Source organism: Stegodyphus dumicola, chromosome 4 (genome assembly GCF_044657685.1).
Source record: "Stegodyphus dumicola isolate Sdum_Otavi_A_Nest chromosome 4, ASM4465768v1".
Classification (NCBI taxonomy): Eukaryota; Metazoa; Arthropoda; class Arachnida; order Araneae; family Eresidae; genus Stegodyphus; species Stegodyphus dumicola.
In genome coordinates, this window is record NC_140771.1 from 115,059,591 (window position 1) to 115,077,909 (window position 18,319).

The 18,319-nt window shown below is 32.0% G+C and overlaps 1 protein-coding gene across 8 annotated transcripts in view; it reads right to left on the reverse strand.

Annotated features, from left to right (window-relative positions):
- Vps13 (vacuolar protein sorting 13C) overlaps positions 1-18,319 on the reverse strand; it is a 334,969-nt gene that overhangs the window by 293,306 nt on the left and 23,344 nt on the right. For all 8 annotated transcript variants that reach the window (XM_085815349.1, XM_085815348.1, XM_085815353.1 and 5 more), the window contains exons 2-7: positions 17,159-17,245; positions 13,825-13,920; positions 5,443-5,544; positions 4,766-4,995; positions 4,551-4,631; positions 4,324-4,381 (exon numbers count right to left, since the gene is read on the reverse strand). In XM_085815349.1, the coding sequence (XP_085671475.1) occupies positions 4,324-4,381; positions 4,551-4,631; positions 4,766-4,995; positions 5,443-5,544; positions 13,825-13,920; positions 17,159-17,245 (654 nt within the window). The remainder of the gene's footprint in view (positions 1-4,323; positions 4,382-4,550; positions 4,632-4,765; positions 4,996-5,442; positions 5,545-13,824; positions 13,921-17,158; positions 17,246-18,319) is intronic.

Sequence of the window (18,319 nt, forward strand, 5' to 3'; positions counted from 1 at the left end):
CAATCGACCCAGTAGAACGGGAGATATAGCACTGTTCCTTTTTTTTTTTTTTTTTTTTTTGAGCAGTGTACATACGCATTGAGTTTCTCTGTTCAGTTTACAGCGATAAGTTCCCAGTTTTTCCCTGAAGGTGGGTCCTATCACTGACAAAGTGGTTAACAACAACAACAAACTCTTAAAACCGCCTCTTCTACTGAAAGCAACTGCAGCATTTTGTAACTATTGCTGCCAGTGAGCGAGTTTGAATCCACGCTTCTACGCACTCCGTTATCTCACACTGGATTAGGCAAGACGAGACAGGTGCTAACTACCAAAGTGGACAAAAGCCAATAGGCTAAAACGAGGCAGAGCACGTCAGCTGTGAAAAGGGGCCTCAAAGAAAAGCCTAACGGCTAAAAGAGGAAGTGAGGTTACAATGCTAGTGGAATAACATTAAAGTAGTTTAGTGTACTGAATACTACTACTTCAACCCAGGTTCAAATCCCAGTGAAATGACTAGTGCATTGGTTTCCATTGTTTTCTTCACGTGCAAAGTGAATACAACTGCCCCTTTGTGTAGACAGTCCTTAAGTATTTTCCCTATTCTACAACTAACCATTAGAGATGGAAGGTTGAACAGTCTCTAATTTTCTTGCATATACACTGGTTATCATAAATCAAGGAAAAATCACAAAAATCACGATTACTGAAAAAGTTACATGTAGAATTTAATGAAACTTACCCACAATATACAACACATAGTAAGGTATCAAATAACATAAAAAGAAATTATCAGACAAATATGGTAGTATAGAAATTAGCATATGTATAAAATGAACAAATCGAAGGTGTCAGTTTGCTATAGGAAAAGTACCTTCAATATGGAATATGATCGCCTCTAGAAGCAATACAGCACATACAGTGATGTGTAAAGCTTTCAATTACGCAGCCTATCAGTTTCACAGGAAGCGAGAGCCATTGCTCTTGCAAAGCAGTTGCAAACGCGACAAGGGTCTGAGGAGGCAGATTGAGAGCAGCTAGACATCTCCCTAAAGCATCCAAAATGTGCTCAATAGGATTCAAGTCCGGGGATCGAGCTGGCCACTCCATGCGCATAATTGTTTTCTGTTGAAGATAATCATCTACGAGCCCTGTGTGGTCTTTCGTTGTTGTCCTGTAACAGGAAAGCATCACCTGTTGCCCCGGCATATGAGCACACATAAACATCAAGGATGTCATCTCTATAAATCTGAGCATACACAGTTCCCCTTGGAAAGAGATGGAGGTCTGTACGTTCACCCAAAAAGATGCCACCCCCAAACACAGACACTACCCCTTCCGTATGCATCTCTTTCACGGATGATAACGGGTTTTAGGTTCTCTCCATATCAAATAACGCCTACTATAGCTTTCTAGATTAAAGCTGGACTCATCCGTAAAAAGAACCGCCCTCCATTGATCAGGCGTCCAGTGGACATGTTGTCATGCCTACTGAAAACGGTCCCTCCTATGGCGTGACGTGAGTGGCACACAAATGGGTGGTCGCCTCGCATACAGACCACCTTCGTGAAGCCTTCTATGCACAGTTGACGTTGACATAAACCTTCCGGTGGCTGCAGCAAGGGAGGATCTAAGAAGAGTCAGAGTAGCGGTTCTATTCCTGTGTGCACACAATGTCAAATATCGGTCATTGGTGCTCGTCGTAGCAGTTGGCCATCCTTGGCTGAACCTCCTAGATGCCGAATCTATGGTTTGAAATTGCCTCCAAAGTCTATGAACCACAGAATGACTCACATTTAGCCATCTGGCCACTTCTGTTTGACTTTGTCCTGCCTCTAGTCTCCCAATGGCTCTCCATCGCAGTTCTGCAGCCTGGAGGTCATTGTTACGAATTGGCTATCTCAGATTTCTGATGTCACTGTCACAGTGAAATATGTGGGCTTGCTCTCAAACATGGACCTTTATGCTCCTCGCAGATGATGTATTCCGAAAGCAGCGCCATTAATTTGCATATCGCAGTTTTACTCAGCTACTCTTACTTGGCAACATATTCAAATTTTATACAGTTTGGCTTATTTTTGAGGGAGTTACTATTATTTTTGTTATTTTTCCTTAATTTATGATAACCAGTGTATATATATATATATTTTTTTTTTTAATTTTTTTTTTTTTTTTCAAGGGTCTCATGTCGAGAAATGGTTATTTTCTCTTTTTTATTGAAAATAGCCTTAAAGCAGTGCATGGCATAGTGATTGACACTGAAAAGATCTGCCAGACTGTTGACCTCAAAGTTTGAATGGAAACCACTGTATTACTGTAGCACACTTCCCTTCCCACTTCATCAGAAGGTTGCAGCTAGTATGGACTTTTGTATTCATATCCTCTACATCAAAAGAAACTTCCCTTTAAGCCTCCCTTACATTCTTAACAATCAGAGCTTGTAATTCTTGAGTGGTAATATAATACAGTAGTAACTCAATAATCCATGAACACTTAAATTAAGAACCCAGATATGTACACCTATTTTTGGATGCAGACAAAAACACTTATTTACTTGGTAAACTGTTTACTTTAAATAAATCTCTGCAATATGATTTAATGGAAGTTCAAACATCACATGGCCTTCTGTTTTCAACTAATATGTAAAAAAGGTTGGGAAAATTTGTCCATCTGCAATTTCCAAAATTACTAATTATGTAACATGATGATGTAAGTAACACAAGGATCCATTTTAGGGAAAATATTACTAAATATATATTTAAATATTATTCAAATATTATTTGCTTTTGCTTTAAGAACATAAAATTTATTTTGGAAAAAAAATGCTGATTGGTATGCAGTTTTATTTATGCCAGGGTTCAATGCATCTTTATAAAAGAATTTTCATTCTTTAAAAAATTTCCTTATCATTTATCCCTTTCTCTCCAACACATTTTCCTCTGGTACTTGCAATACTTTCATTTTGGGTTTGAAATTTATCTTTAGTTTTTTACATTACCAAATTATTTCAGGTGTTAGTTGATAAAAATTCAGATACTAAGTGAGGAGAAAAATGCAAAATTTAGTTATGATGAGGTTTAAGCATTAGACCAAGAAGTTTAAACTTTCCAGAAAAACACAATTTTTTGGCCAGAAAATAATAACAATTTATAAACTTCTGAAAAAAAAAAATAATGAAAGACAATGCAACATGTTAATACGAGAAACAACTGAAATGATGTTCCAAAAATATAAAATTAGTCCTTCATATCACTAAGGTATAAATTTAATTACACTTAGTTCCTGAATAACTGGGGACAAGATAACTGAAATCTTGGCTATAAAAAAGGTTAAGCTTATTTATAGCACTATGATGGAAAAATTACTATCACAAATCATCAGAATAAAATGAAATTTCAATGGAAAAAGCAAAAACAAGAAGAAAATGCATAAATTAGAGTAGTGATAACAGATAAGACAGAGTATTAAGAAATTACTTTTATCTACAACACTATGCAATTTAATTGCATATAATATGAAATATATACATTTTGTTAAATCATACATTAAAAATAAGTTGTTAATTGCAAAAATAAAATAAATTCATACAGCTATTAATCATCTGCTTACCAATAACTCTTATCCAAGTACAAGAGTAATACTAAACCAAACACTGTTTTCTTGTTTTTAAAGGTATTTTTATTTTGAATATCAACTGAATTTGCATAAATAAATAAATTTATCCTTTTAAAACACTTTTAAAAACACAGGTACATTATTAATAATTTTTTCTGTTAATTATAAGACATGTTATATCTCTTTCCTACAGTCTTCCCCCTTTTAAAACTGCTGGTTTAACAATGGACATCCCTCCCAGTATAATCCTAGTTAATCGAAAAGCATAATGAAAAACATGATGAATGAAAAACATAATGGTCTTGCATTAAATAATTCTTGATATAAGAGTTTATATTATTTATATATATTAGTTGTGTACCTGCAAATAATCAATATGTAGAATAAAAATCAAATAGGAATATATGTAAGTAAGCTGTAAGTATATGACCTAAAACCTAGAAAATTCCTTAATCCCCATTACTCTTGACCTCTAGTCATGCAAATTAAAGCAATTCTGCTATATGGAGAAAAATGTTTAGTTGTTTGTTTCTTATTAATTCCCTTTGTTTATGCACAAATACATTTTCTGTGTTTAAATGCTTCCTAAACAGAAACTGAAACAAATTTAATTTTGCAATAAAAGTGTCGATAATGCATTACAAATTTTGCTTATGTAAAAATGTGGGATATTTTTCTATAAATAAATTTATCATGGTTGCTGAAATGAGATACAACTCTTCAACTTACTGTATTTTATGTCACCAGGAATAAAAGTGGATGTTGCTATACATTTTTCCATAGCTACCTGAAATATAGAAGATTTAAAATGCAAGTCCAGTTTTTTAAAGCAAATCCTGTTTTATAAATGAATAATATTCTAGAAATTAATATTAATATTTGATTAATTAATTATTCTTGAAACTAACTCTTTTTTTTAATTATAAGCACCATTCTGCATGCTTATATCAATTTACCTGTCTGTCTTCAACACTAAGCTTGTGCATCAATTCTGATTTGCTATTCCAATAAACAGCTAAACTATCCAATGTGACTAACTAAAAAATACAGTAAACTTATATGTAATAATTTCAAAACATTCATGAAGTAATTCAAGAACTGGAATACTAAAATAAAATGCAAACATTATCATTTCAATAAAGAATATCTCCAATTAAAATTAAACTAATACCTTATGTATAATCTGGACACTTTCTTGAATAACAGCGGGAATCCATTTTTCATCAGTAGTTTCAAAGGACAAATTATGCAGTGTGAAACCAGCACTAAATGGATTCTTAGGATCTGAAAAATTATCTTCATAACGTAGATGAATGTCTTTGATCTTCACTTGAAGATTTTTAATGATTTGAGTAACAAGCTTTTCTGTAAATGTGTCTTTCTTTTCCTCTTTGCCATTAGCTAAATTAATTTTATATATATATTAGTAATGCAGATAACATAAAATCATTAAACATACAAGTTAATGAATTGGTTAAGAATTAAATTTATAAGGTGTTCTTTATTAACTTGATATTATTTAATGACTAAACCTATTATTAGGACACTCGCTTTCAAAGAAAGAAAAAAAAAAGTTTCTTACATAAAAATTACCATGTTGCTAATAAGAAGAAAAAAATATTAAAGATACATAAAATGAAAATGGTTTTGAGATTTCCACATAGCAAGCTAAAAAAATTACAGACAAAAATGAATCAAAGTTTATTATTACTAAATAATTAAGAATATAATATTAAATGTACCATATAAATTAAATTTTTGAATTTTACTATTTTTAAAATAAAATGCTATTTAATTATTCTGTATTCAACATTAAATGAAAATACTGAGAGATAGTTAATATCTTACTTTTCTCTTTCAGTTTCGATTTTGCCTCTTCAATTCGCATAAGTTCAGCCTGCTTAGCAGCCTCAGCTGCTTTAGCTTCCTTTTCTGCATCATACTTAATACCTAAAAGAGTTTAATACTTTAGTCATATAATCATCATAAATAAAAATAAGTATTAGCTGATTGAACATATGTTGAATCTTCATATAAAGCTCTACAACTGTTTACAGTGGATTAAGACAATTCAGGTCAATAAATTTTTGCTGGATAACACTTTCTTAAATAAAGACTAAAAATTAAAAACTGGAAGATTTAACGATTTACTGGGAGGCTGGGAGTTCAAATAAAAACAGACAGAGTTGGCAGCTATAATATTGTTATGAATTTTGTATTTACATAGCTAATGCTAGTAGAATTATAATTAAAATTGTTTTACTTCCCCGTGCAATGCAGCACAAGACATATTTTAAGAGAAAGCTACACCAGAAAAGTAAAAATAGAGGAGCATGTGCATCACTCAATAAATAGATATCTTGTAATTTATATTTAAACTGAATAAATGCAATTGACTGTTGTATCAGCTATAACCATAATTATACTTTTTTGCTTTCAGGAATCTCGAGAAGTAAAGAAATTACTAGAACTATCTCACGACCGTTTGATAGCTTTAAAAAGCCAGAGAGAGATATCTCGGCTCAGTTGTTTAGTTAGCTGCTGTTGTTATTTTTGTGGGTTCAGATTGGATTAGCTTTTTATTTGCAATGCGTTGTATTCTAATGTTTTTAGTAGTTTAAAGGATAACTAATGATTACATTGTGTGATATTTTGAACACTTGCATGAATATCTGAGAAAAAGTCTAGCATTTTGTTATATTTCTTGTGATGAGAATAAATTTTATTAACCTTTTATTGGACTTGTGCATTCAGTCTATTACAAAACCGTATGCACTCAACGCATTTTGGTGTCAGGAGTGGGGTTGAACCCCAGTAACAATAGCAACGGAAGTACAATTAAGGCAGTTGGTGGCAGATTTTGCTGTGTTTCACGGAAAGATGGAAGCTGGTCAAGAATCCGTTCAGGAGGAGATTAATGTCATTCAAGAAGGTCAAGAAGAAATGAAAAGGGAAATTACCTGCATAATAAAAAATAAATCTGAGGCTATGGAAGGCAGAATAGATGCGGTTGTAAATAAAGTTGGACAAATTGAAGAAAATGTTTCTTCTGTCAAAAATCAAATAGAAAAGAGATTATTTTAGGCCATGGAACAACAAATCTATTACAGAGTTTCTTCTCTCAAAGAACAAACCGAACAACAAATTGATGGCAGGGTTTCTGCAGTCGCTAAAGAAGTTGATACTTTAAAGAAATTCATACCGATGGCAGGGAGCAATTCTGAGTGTTTGAAATTTTTTCCCATACCTGCTCGTCCCTCCCTCAAGTTATCCATATATGAGGGAAAGACCTCCTCGCTAATGCATAATTTTCTATCAGGGTTAGTAGCCACATTTTAGTTAAAAAAATAAGCACCTATAAGCACTTTTCAAGCACATTTTAAGAAAAAAAAATAATAATAAGCACCTGTCTAATTACATAATATACAACTGCATAACCTTAAAAGAAAAATTAAGACTTGTAATTTAAAATATGAGAAATACAGTATTTATTAAGAGAGAATGAGCATTACTCAACCATGGAAAACAATCACATTTTCTCTTAAATTTTAAATAACAGTTCAATTTACATAACTAATTTACAATGAGAGAAAAAAAAATTATGCAGTACTAAACTATATTACAAGCTTTAATGATGAAATTTCAGTTCAAAATAGAAAAAACAAATAATAATAAGCCATATTTATTATATTCACTTGGCATCTAAAAATAAATACAATTTATTTTTCCACTCATATTAAAATTTAAATATTTTAACTTTAATCAAAATTCTGAACATTTTCTTAACTTTCATTGTATAACAGTTTTCCCTTAACAATTGCAAGCAAAGTAATTTAAGTAAAAATTAGGAAAAAGAGGAACATTTCTGAAATTAGAAGCTGGGAAATTGCCACATGCAGTCATCCTTTAACAGTAAAAGCTTAACTAACTGGCATACTCAGAAATTGCTGAATATCTGAAAATTTCGGATAGTCGAGTGTAACTGGAAAAAGAGGAGGGGGCTAGATTGTAGCTGTTCTTTAGATTTTTCGGCTAAATAATGCTTTTGACATTTCTATATGTGCATCATATAAAAATAGCCCAACAGAACTGAAAAATATTCTGCTTAGCAAGCACAGTAAAACTCTTTTAAGAGCTCATAAACAAATCTCAGACTGAATATCAAAATTAATTTATCTCCACAAAATATTGCAAATGTTATTGCGCCATACGCACCTTAATTCTTCTGCACGTGATATTACGCTATCGGAATCAACAGCTGCCGGTATTCAGAGAATAAATAACTAAATAAAGGGGAAAAAAAAAAAGAGACCTACTAATCTGGGGTGTTTTTCATTCTAATTTTAAACAGACTGCATTAAATTTCCGAAACAGAATCATTCTTCACTTGGGTTGGTAGATCGCAGAAATTTTAGTCCTATTCAATCCACATTGGAAAGTGACCAAAAAAAAAAAGTCCGTTGCTTGTTTTGCTGTGAACTGTAACAAATAAATATTAAGCTTTTTTTTTTTTTGTAAATTTTGATACCCTTTAGATCATAATTGCTCTTTATTTCATAAACTACGGTTTCATATTTTTCATTTTATAATTTCTGCATGCCATTTTACCAGCTTTAAACTGCTGATCTATAATCTGGAATCGCCAAAGTCCCGACGAGTCCGGATTAAAGACTTTTGACTGTATAACGATCATAATAAACACGAATATGAACTGACTATGCAGAACAAAAATGCAAATTATTAAAATCTTGATAGAAATTCAAACATGTACAGGAAGAGAATGGGAGAAAAAGAATATGGAATATACCAGAATTTTCTACAGCTTTTGCAATTCTTTGACCTATAAAACGCTGTACACATGTCTACTTGCCTGCACCAAAGGTTACATTAATACAGAGAAAGGGGCGAAAAGGTATTTCTGGGAGTATGATTAACCATCTGACGGTCCAGATAAGGAAAAGTTTAGCTTTATGTTTTAGGTTTAAGTTAGCTTTAGGTTTTGGAACGGGGGAAAAATGTGTGTTCGTTTAAAAAAAAAAAAAAGCAGTAAAAGCCAAAAAAAAAGAGCACTAAAAACAAAACAAAAAAATAAATAAATAAATAAATAAGTGCTTTAGAGAAAAAGTAAGCATGTATAAGTGCCTTTATATTTTAATTTCAAATATAAGGACTTATAAGCACTTGTAAGAACTTCTTCGAATCTTGTCTGTAGTTGGCGGATGCGAATGGATGGGATTTCCAAGCTAAGGCCTGCCATCTCGCTGTTTCTCCGAGAGCAGACGCTACAGATATTCTTCAAAACTCTTCCAGAAAACCAAAGACACAGCAAGAGCAGACGCTACGGATATTCTTCAAAACTCTTCCAGAAAACCATAGACTAGACTTTTAAGGCTTATTCATTGCATTGGAGCTATACTTTGGTTAGAAGTGTTTAAAAGATTACAGCAGGCTTGAACTAAAATCCCAACAGAAGAAGCCTACAGAAACACTCCAGAAGCTTTCCATGGATGTTGAAAGTCTGTCTCATCTCACCTTTTTGGAATGCCTGACCGAAACAATGGAAACCTTGTCCCTACAGTACTTTATCGATGGCACCCGGGATCCTGAAATATAGAAAGCCCTATGAATGACGGATGTCAAGGACTTAAAAAATGTTCTAGTGAACACCATGAAATTCGAGGCAGCCCAGCAAGCGACTCATAGAGATTGCCACCCAGTCAGAGCTGTACAAGTCCACGAGCCGTGGATCAAGTGACGGCTAGTTTAGATGATTTATCCAGAGAAGTCAATGCTTTGATATGAAGTAGGAGTGAGAACAAACTGGCTCTAAAGTTTTGAAAATGTGTACTGAGGCCACATAAGACGACATTGCAGAACACCCCAGAGCAAGGAAAGTAAAATAGATGATTTGACCAGAAAAGTCAGTGCCTTGAGATGGAATAGGAGTAAAAAGAAACCATCCTAAAGTGCTGGAAGTGCGATGTCCAAGGCCAGGCACGGAGGAACTGCAGATCACCTCAGGGCACAGAAAATAAGGCAATTCTAAAGAAGGACGTGAGAAACAAATTAATGGTCATATCACAGAGAGGAATTTGAAGGATAATGAGAAGCCCAATTTCAAAGCGTTTCAGATATCTGTAGTGAATGGCAGCAATAATGGAATCTTCACCATAGGACACATCAATGGAGTTCTTTCCAATATGGTAATTGATGCAGGGCTGAATGTTACCTAATTATTCGGAAAGATTTAGCTCAACAGTTTAAAGATGAACTCATTTAGGATGCCATCCTGTGTTACCCTCCAGACTGCGTCAGGTGATAAATTGACACTGATGGGAAATTAAACATAAACAATCACGTTTGAAAGTGCCACCTACTATCACACAGCATATGTGGCAGATATTACAGATCCTTTTACATTCTGATTGGATTTATTAAGGAAATACAATTATTCCTAGGACTTTAAAAATAATGAACTGCATTCAGCCTCTGAGGTCATAACTATCCATCATCAGAAGGGATCCTCACCTGGAAACGCCGGTACCTTGTCTGAAAGACTGTTCAGAAAGCTACTGATATCATGCTAGAGTTGAAGAGAAAAACGAGCTGCTAAGTCTGATCGCACGACAAATTACAACATCAACATCTGCTGATCGAAACCCATGCAGTGACAAGGATGTCAGGACAGACCAGCTGGAAGACGGCAACATTAAACCCATAACTGATTTAATAGAGTCTTCAAACAGAAAGGCAGGCAGGCCATTTCGATCTATAGTCCAATGACAAAACAATACTGGGCTCTCTGGGATTCACTCCACATTTGAAATGGCATCTTATACTGGAAATTCTAATCAGATGATGAAAAGGCATTCCGATGGCAGCTGATACTTCCAAGATCTTGAACATTCGTAAAGAACTACATAGCAGCCCTACAGGAGGCCAATTCAGAATAATGAAGACTTTACAGAGAGTTCATGAATGCTTCTACTGGAGGATGCTTCTACTGCACTACTGGATAAATGCTTCTACTGCAAAAGATGACATGCAAAAGTGGTGCCGATCTTGCGATGCCTGTGTCGGTCAGAATGGACCAAAGAAACACAGACAAGGCAAGTTTCAACGTTACAATGTAAGAGCACCCTTTGAATGTATGACCTTGACATCATGGGACCTCTACCATAAACTGCTGATGGCAATAAATACAGCCTCGTTGTCAAAGATTATTTCACAAAGTGACCTAAAGTGCATCCTATTCCCAATCAAGAGGCTGTAACAGTAGCAGAGGTAACGATATAGCATTGGATTTTCAGGTTCAGAGTGCCTCTTCAGTTACATTCTGATCAAGGAAGAAATTTTGAATCGGCTGTCATTAAAGAACTCTGCAAGCTACTCGGTACTGAGAAAACTCAAATGACACATTTACAGCCCCAGTCAAACATCATGGTAGAGAGATTTAATCAAACTATCCTTAATAACCTCTTACTGGTGGTTTCCAGAAACCAACAGAACTGGGACAAGAAGTTACTTCTATTTTTATTGGCTTATCACAATGCTGTCCACGAGACTACTTGCTATTCCCCATCCCAAATGCTCTTCAGTCGTGACTTTCGTCTGCCTTGTGATCTTCTGTTTGATCACCTTACGGATGTGCCTTCATCACCTGAGGAGTGCATCCAAGATCTCCAGGCCTAGTTGGAAGTGATGCACAAGTTTGCATGACAGCGAGTTAACTTGGCGATGAAAAAGATGAAGACCCAATATGACATGAGAGCTACAGAGCATTGATTCAACAGAGACAAGGTGTGGTTGTGGAATCCGATTCAATGGAAAAGACTCTGTTCCAAACTACAGTCACCTTGGGATAGTCCTTACACAATCCTAAACAGCTTAATGATATCTTGGTTCGGATCAGTAAGTCATCGAACTCTAAGTCTAAAGTCGTTCATTACAACAGGGTAGCTCCTTACTATGGCCATAGTATGCAGTGTACATAATGTAAATAGTATATGACCATGGTCGTTGTTTCTAAATTTGTAAATTTGTGCACTCATTTATTCATTTAGTATTTGATTTGTTTTATGTTAGTTGTTGCAATTGTTGTTTCTGTTGTTTATTATTGTATTGTAATGTGTATTATTGAATTGATGCTTTAGTTTTAAGCATGGTTTCCTGTCCAAGGACTGTTCCGCAGGGACGTGCAGTCCTTGGGAAGGGAGCAGTGTTATGAATTTTGTATTTAGATAGCTAATGTTAGTAGAATTATAATAATTTTTCCCCCCATGCAATGCAGCACGAGACATATTTTAAGAGAAAGCTATGCCAGAAAAGTAAAAATAGAGAAGCACGTGCATTTAACATTTAATAAATAGTATTTTGTAATTTATATTTAAATCGAATAAATATAGTTGACTGCTGTGTCAGCTGTAACCATAATTCTACACTTTTGCTTTCAGGAATCTTGAGAAGCAAAGAAATTACTAGAACTCTCTTGCGACTAATTGAAAGCTTTAATACTAGAACTCTCTTGGGACTGATTGAAAGCTTTAAAAAGCTGGAGAGAGATAACACAGCTCAGTTGTTTAGTTAGCTGCTGTTGTTATTTTTGCGAGTTCAGATCGGATTAGCTATCTCTTTGCATTGTGTTGTATTCTAACGTTTTTAGGAGTTTAAAGGCTAACTACTGATTATATTGTGTGATATTTGAATACTTGTATGAATATCTGAGGAAAATTCCAGCATTTTGTTATATTTTTTGTGACAAGAATAAATTTCATTAACCTTCCATCGGACATGTGCATTCAATTTACAACGAACCCGTACACATGCATCAATATGTTACACTTATTAAATTAATATTAATATACATATATATGAATATAACATTGCCAAAATAAACAAACAAGATAAGTTTGTTTTCTTAAATTCTATATCTCTATTTTCATTTAATAGTTTAATTTAATGATTTAACATGTTTTCCATAAAATAAAATTCTTAATAAGCATTCCACAGAAAAAGCTTAAATAAATTAAAATAATTATTTTTGTCATTACCTCACAGATTTCAAAAGATCTCGTAACAAGTGTTGAAATGACACCTGAAACTGCTTTTGGTTATCAAGAAGGAGGAGTGTTTAGTGTTACATTGTTCTTTACCAAGCCAAATTTGTCTTACATGCTCAGCTTATTATATGAAAAGCTTATTAGGGTATACATTATTTATTTCCTAATTTTATTATTAAAAGAAAAAGCATGCTTACTTCACATTATCTCAAGGTTTGATATTTAAACAATTATTTTTTTGTAGAGCGCCTCTAATATATCAAGTTCAAATATATGAAAGACTATCTTATATAGAATATCATGTCCTATTTTTACCTCTCATTAAACATTTAAAAAAATTATTTGCCTTTTGATGGAGTTATCGCATCTGACGAAGCATGAGGCTAGGAGAACCTTTTCCAAGAAAAAAGCTTCTTTTCCTAACACTGGAGGATTCCTAGCCAAAACATACTAGTATTGTCCATGGGACTCTCAATTGTGACTTTACTACACAGGACTAAATCAACCAATCAGATATCCCATCCCCAAAAAAAGTTCTGGGAAACGTTTCTTTCAATGCACTGTTGAAAATAGCTTGTAGATATGATATATAAAGCGAATTCACATTCAAAATAAAATCATAATTTAAAAAAATTTAAAATTTGAAAAAAATAGAACTATATTTTTATTTGGAATAAAGCAATATTGAACTAGCTTTATATTTTGCACTTTTATTATATAGTCTATAGCATTTAACATATTCTTTTAAAGAAGTCTGATGTCATATACAAAATCATTCTTAATTGCATTGCTTTTAGTGATAAAGTCATGTACCACAGAAAGAAAAGAAAACCTTAACCAAGACAAGGGAAATACTTCATTAAGTTTGATTGTCTCATTAAAGAGATCATAAATACCTTTTAATTACACATATCAAAACTATATGATTGATTTCGTGCTATTATTACTTAAACTATCATTTTTTAAAGTAAATATAAACTTTAAAATTTAATTTTTTAATTTAACTATATTTTACCATTTGCTATATATCACAATTATTTGCATAATTAATGTATGCAACAGCTTTAATTAATCTGAGATTAGTTTATGGCTAGGTATCAAACTACTATCTAAAGTACATGGTGAACATAAAATATTAGACTATTCAAATAATATCAGATTTCATGCTTACCTTGATTAGGAATGACAACTACAAACAAACCTTCAATTGTAGCCACTGTTGGAGCTGTATAGATATTTTTGTATGGAATTTTGAGGACAAGTTGACCTACAGGATATACAATACCGATTCAGTTAAAAATAATTTTGTGTTTTACCTAATATATTAATATTTAAACAAAGCTGATAAATAAACAGAGAACAAATATTTTAACATCTTTTCTGAGCAATACACCTAATTTATACAGTCATACAGCTCAATTTTTATATTATTTTAACACTAATCAGATCAGATTACTGCACTGATCTGACTAGAAAAAGAGTTACTACCATATACATATATAGGCAGCAATTACTCACTGTGATTACTATAAAATATTATGATTTTAATAAAAACTGAACCATTATTTCACACAAAAAATAAAATTTTCAACAATTATCATTTACACCAGGGTTTCCTAAACTGTGGGTCGCAATACCCTTGGATCTACGACAGGGGTTCACCAAAAATTTTAGCAGTTTTGATATTTCTTTAACTTATTATAATAATTTTACAATTACCAAATATTTTTACACTGTGTATCTGAAAATAGGTAAAGATAAGACAATACAGACAAAGTAAAAAATGGAAACGTTTCGACGCATTCTTTTTATAATTTTCCTTGCTTTGCATGTGATGCTGTCATTTTTTCTGCTACTTATTTAAAATTTTCACATTGTTCTATGTCTTAAAATTAGAAATTAAAGTTAATGACCTAAAACTGCAATTGTATATTACAGTACAAGTGAAAAAATTGACAGTTTCACTCACGTGTGGGTCGGATTTGTGCAATATTATTAATTATGGACTCTCACAAAATTTTTTTAAATATTATGGGGTCCTGGGGGTCACGAAAAAATCTAAGTGATAAAAAGCGGTCACAACTGAAAAAAGTTTAAGAAACCCCAATTTATACAATAAAGCTTAGCATTGTTAAATTGTAAAAAGAAATGAATAATAAAAATATTTCAATATTTAAAATCAATTACAATATACCTTGAGGTTTCATGATAATATGCTACTTCTGCCCATTTAAAAAAGAAAGGGAAAAAAAAGAAAAGTGGGAGAAAGGCAAAAGGAAAAGAGAGGACAGAAAGTTTAAGAACATTTTATCGATCACTGCCTTTACTATTACACTAGGCTATAAAAGTTAAAAACTAAAGTTTTACCTGCAAATTTTTCTTAGTTGAACAACAAAATAATATTCATATTCTCACATACTTTGTTAACAGCAACATATATTTTGTTACTGACTTAACAGCAGCAGAACAAGGTTTGAAATCATATGTGTTTTTAGACAATCTTAGCAAATAGTAACAGAAAATTTTAAATGCACCCCCAAAGGATTATGATGTAACATTTAGTTACCTATGAGGCTAATTAGGAAAATTAAACTACCACATTACTGCAATTTATTCAAGGCGATACTTTGGAAATAAAAGATGATAAATATTTTGATGGCATTCTTAAACTCTGAGATTTCCTTTTTACTTCCTTGTGAAATTTTGGGTGTCACATTTCAGTGGAAATATCCACTTCGATTACTGCAGAATCCATTTGGACAATTTTTCGCATGACTTCTGTAGTCACAGAGAGTACAAAGGGCTATTCTTCGTAACATGGATTTAAAGTGGATTCAAAAGGGATTTTTTTATGAAGTCTGTATGTAAAATACGTATGTATCTTGCATAATTCAAAAACAATTAACTGTAGAAGTTTGAAATGTTGTATACGGTAATGCTATAACAACTAGTTCTGCACCTCGTTTTCTTATTACAATGAGTACAAACATATATATGTATAAAAGTTCTTACCCAGCATTTTTTCCCTCAATAGCTGGTCATAGTCATGTACTTCTGATTTACAGAAATGTTTTAAATAATCAAAATATTCATGTTTAGGGATTGTTATTTTATTTTATTTATTTATTTTTTTTAATTATACTACAATATCTAAATACATGTATGATAAGAATTTATACATGTAGTTAATCTAACAATAAATATTTAACAATATTGTTGTAAATATCTAACAATATTTAATATTAGTTTATTATTTTAAAAAGAATATCTAATAGGTCATAGAAGGAAGTCATTTGATGTCCATATCAAATTTTTATTTAATGTATATCAAATTAATACACAATTAATGAATTTAAAATTACTGTATTCTCTCATTTATAAGCTGTACTTTTTTCACAAGCAGCCCCGAAAAAAAAAGGGCAGATGAAAATCAGGCATGTGGCAAGAATAATTAGAAATAGGTACATACAAACATATGTAACACAGCAATGCACACTTAACAATTGAATATAAAATCCATTGTTATTAGGAGGACGTTAACATAGGATTGCGTAAGTTTAGTCGTAGCTAATTGATACTGGCAGTATAGGCAACTGTTCTACTATTGGTACTAATAGAGAAAACAAAATAAGAGATGCTAAACAGAGAAATGTTGTAGTCAGAAAATGTTCCTCATTAGAGTTTATGTTCTCTAAAATGTGTAACCTTTTTTTATTTGAACTGAAGCCTCCTGTCAAGCTTGCAATTGTCATATGTTTTTCTGATAAATTGGCATTTTAGGTTTCAGATTCTTCAGAAGTGATTTGTTATGCACCTCTATGAGTATACTGTCAGCTCTCTGCTATGTGAATACAAGAGTTTTCAATGTCATCGCCATTAACTTCCAAATCTAACTGTCTGGCAAGACTGACAATTGATATTATTCAAAATGATCTGCATGGTAGAGGAGATGAAGTGATACAGGAAAATAAAAAGCCACATAATTTAGAGTTCACATAAGTTGCAGTATTACTGTATATAAATATAATTGGTACTTACGTACTATGACGACTACCTTGGCAATATCTGCCAATAAAAATGTTCATTGGCATTTTTTGATTCATGTTTATAAATTCTTATAAATTATTTAAGATTTATTTTATATTTATGTTTATAAATTCTTATAAGTTATTTAAGATTTATTATATATTTATGTTTATAAATTCTTATAAGTTATTTAAGATTTATTACATATTTATGTTTATAAATTCTTATATATTAAAAATAAAAGCCCTAATTCTAAAGGAACGAAAACTTAAAAACCAAAAATCCCAAATATATATATACATATTATAAGTAAATGTATATATATAACCTACAAACGTGTGTGTGTGCATATATATATAAAACCTGTATAACCTACAAGGGTCGCCAGTTTTGGCGAGATATCTAAGCAGTCGTCATAGTACATAAGTACCATATAATTATTATATGCTAAAAATGAAAAATAAAAAGAAAGATGTTACCTAAATGTCCAGAAACAACTTTGACTGGCAAATCTAAATCATCCAAAGCACTTTCTTTCACGTCCAGATGTTTCAGACATACATCTCCTAAAATATACATATACTAATGCAGTAAATTTACCACTTTAAAACAACATTAAAATAAAATGAATCTTACACCTATAATACCGGAATGAATCTTACACCCATAATAGATCCAGGAAATAAAGACAACATAATATTACATAAATACATTGTAAAAATTTCTAGCAGGTAATTCAATTAATTACATATAGGTAAAATTCTGGCTGACAGTTTATTTCATTTACAAATGAGAAGACTTTCTAATAATATAACTTTCATGACAGACTGACCTTTGGACACTGGATAATATTTATATTATAGATAGGGAAAGCTACAAACCTATCAATGCATTTTGAAACTGTTTTTGTATCAGGATATGAACAAGGAACAAAATTACTAACGTTAAGTACTTGACAAATTACAAAGTGTTATCTACAGAAGCATGCCAAAAAATATTTCAATGGAGTAAAATTAGAAACCTCTTTTCTAACTTACGTTCTGAATGGAAGGATACTGAAAATCTTAAACTTGAAAGGCAAATGTTGAATAAAATATGTTCATATGTAAATATTAATATAATAAACCTAGTTTCAGAATAAACTTGTATATCCTACATATATTTTACAATTGCAAATTGCGATTACAATTGCAAATTATATAGATATTTGCAAACTGTGGATGATACTCCTCTTATTTCAACAACAAATATACTTGAAGATCTTTAACTTCAATACGACTGTATTTAACTTTTATGAACTATCTTTCACTTCTGTAAGATATTTCAATCAACTTTCAAATAACTATTAATCTGCATACAAGGTTTCTGCACTCTTTAACATCTTCTGCTTGAGGATTGCCATTCTAAAACCATTTTTATACCATTATTTTAGTCTAATAATTAATTCCATCAAATCAATACAGAAATACTGCATAATGTCAAAGAAAATAAAAGTTAATGCCTTCAGCCAAAAAATATCCTCCTTCATAAACAAAAAATACTGGTTTCACTCTTTTGAAATAATCAAAATTTCCATCATTGGAATATTTTGTTATTTTACTGTTGAATAAATAAAAAATGTTATAATTTACTTTCCTTGA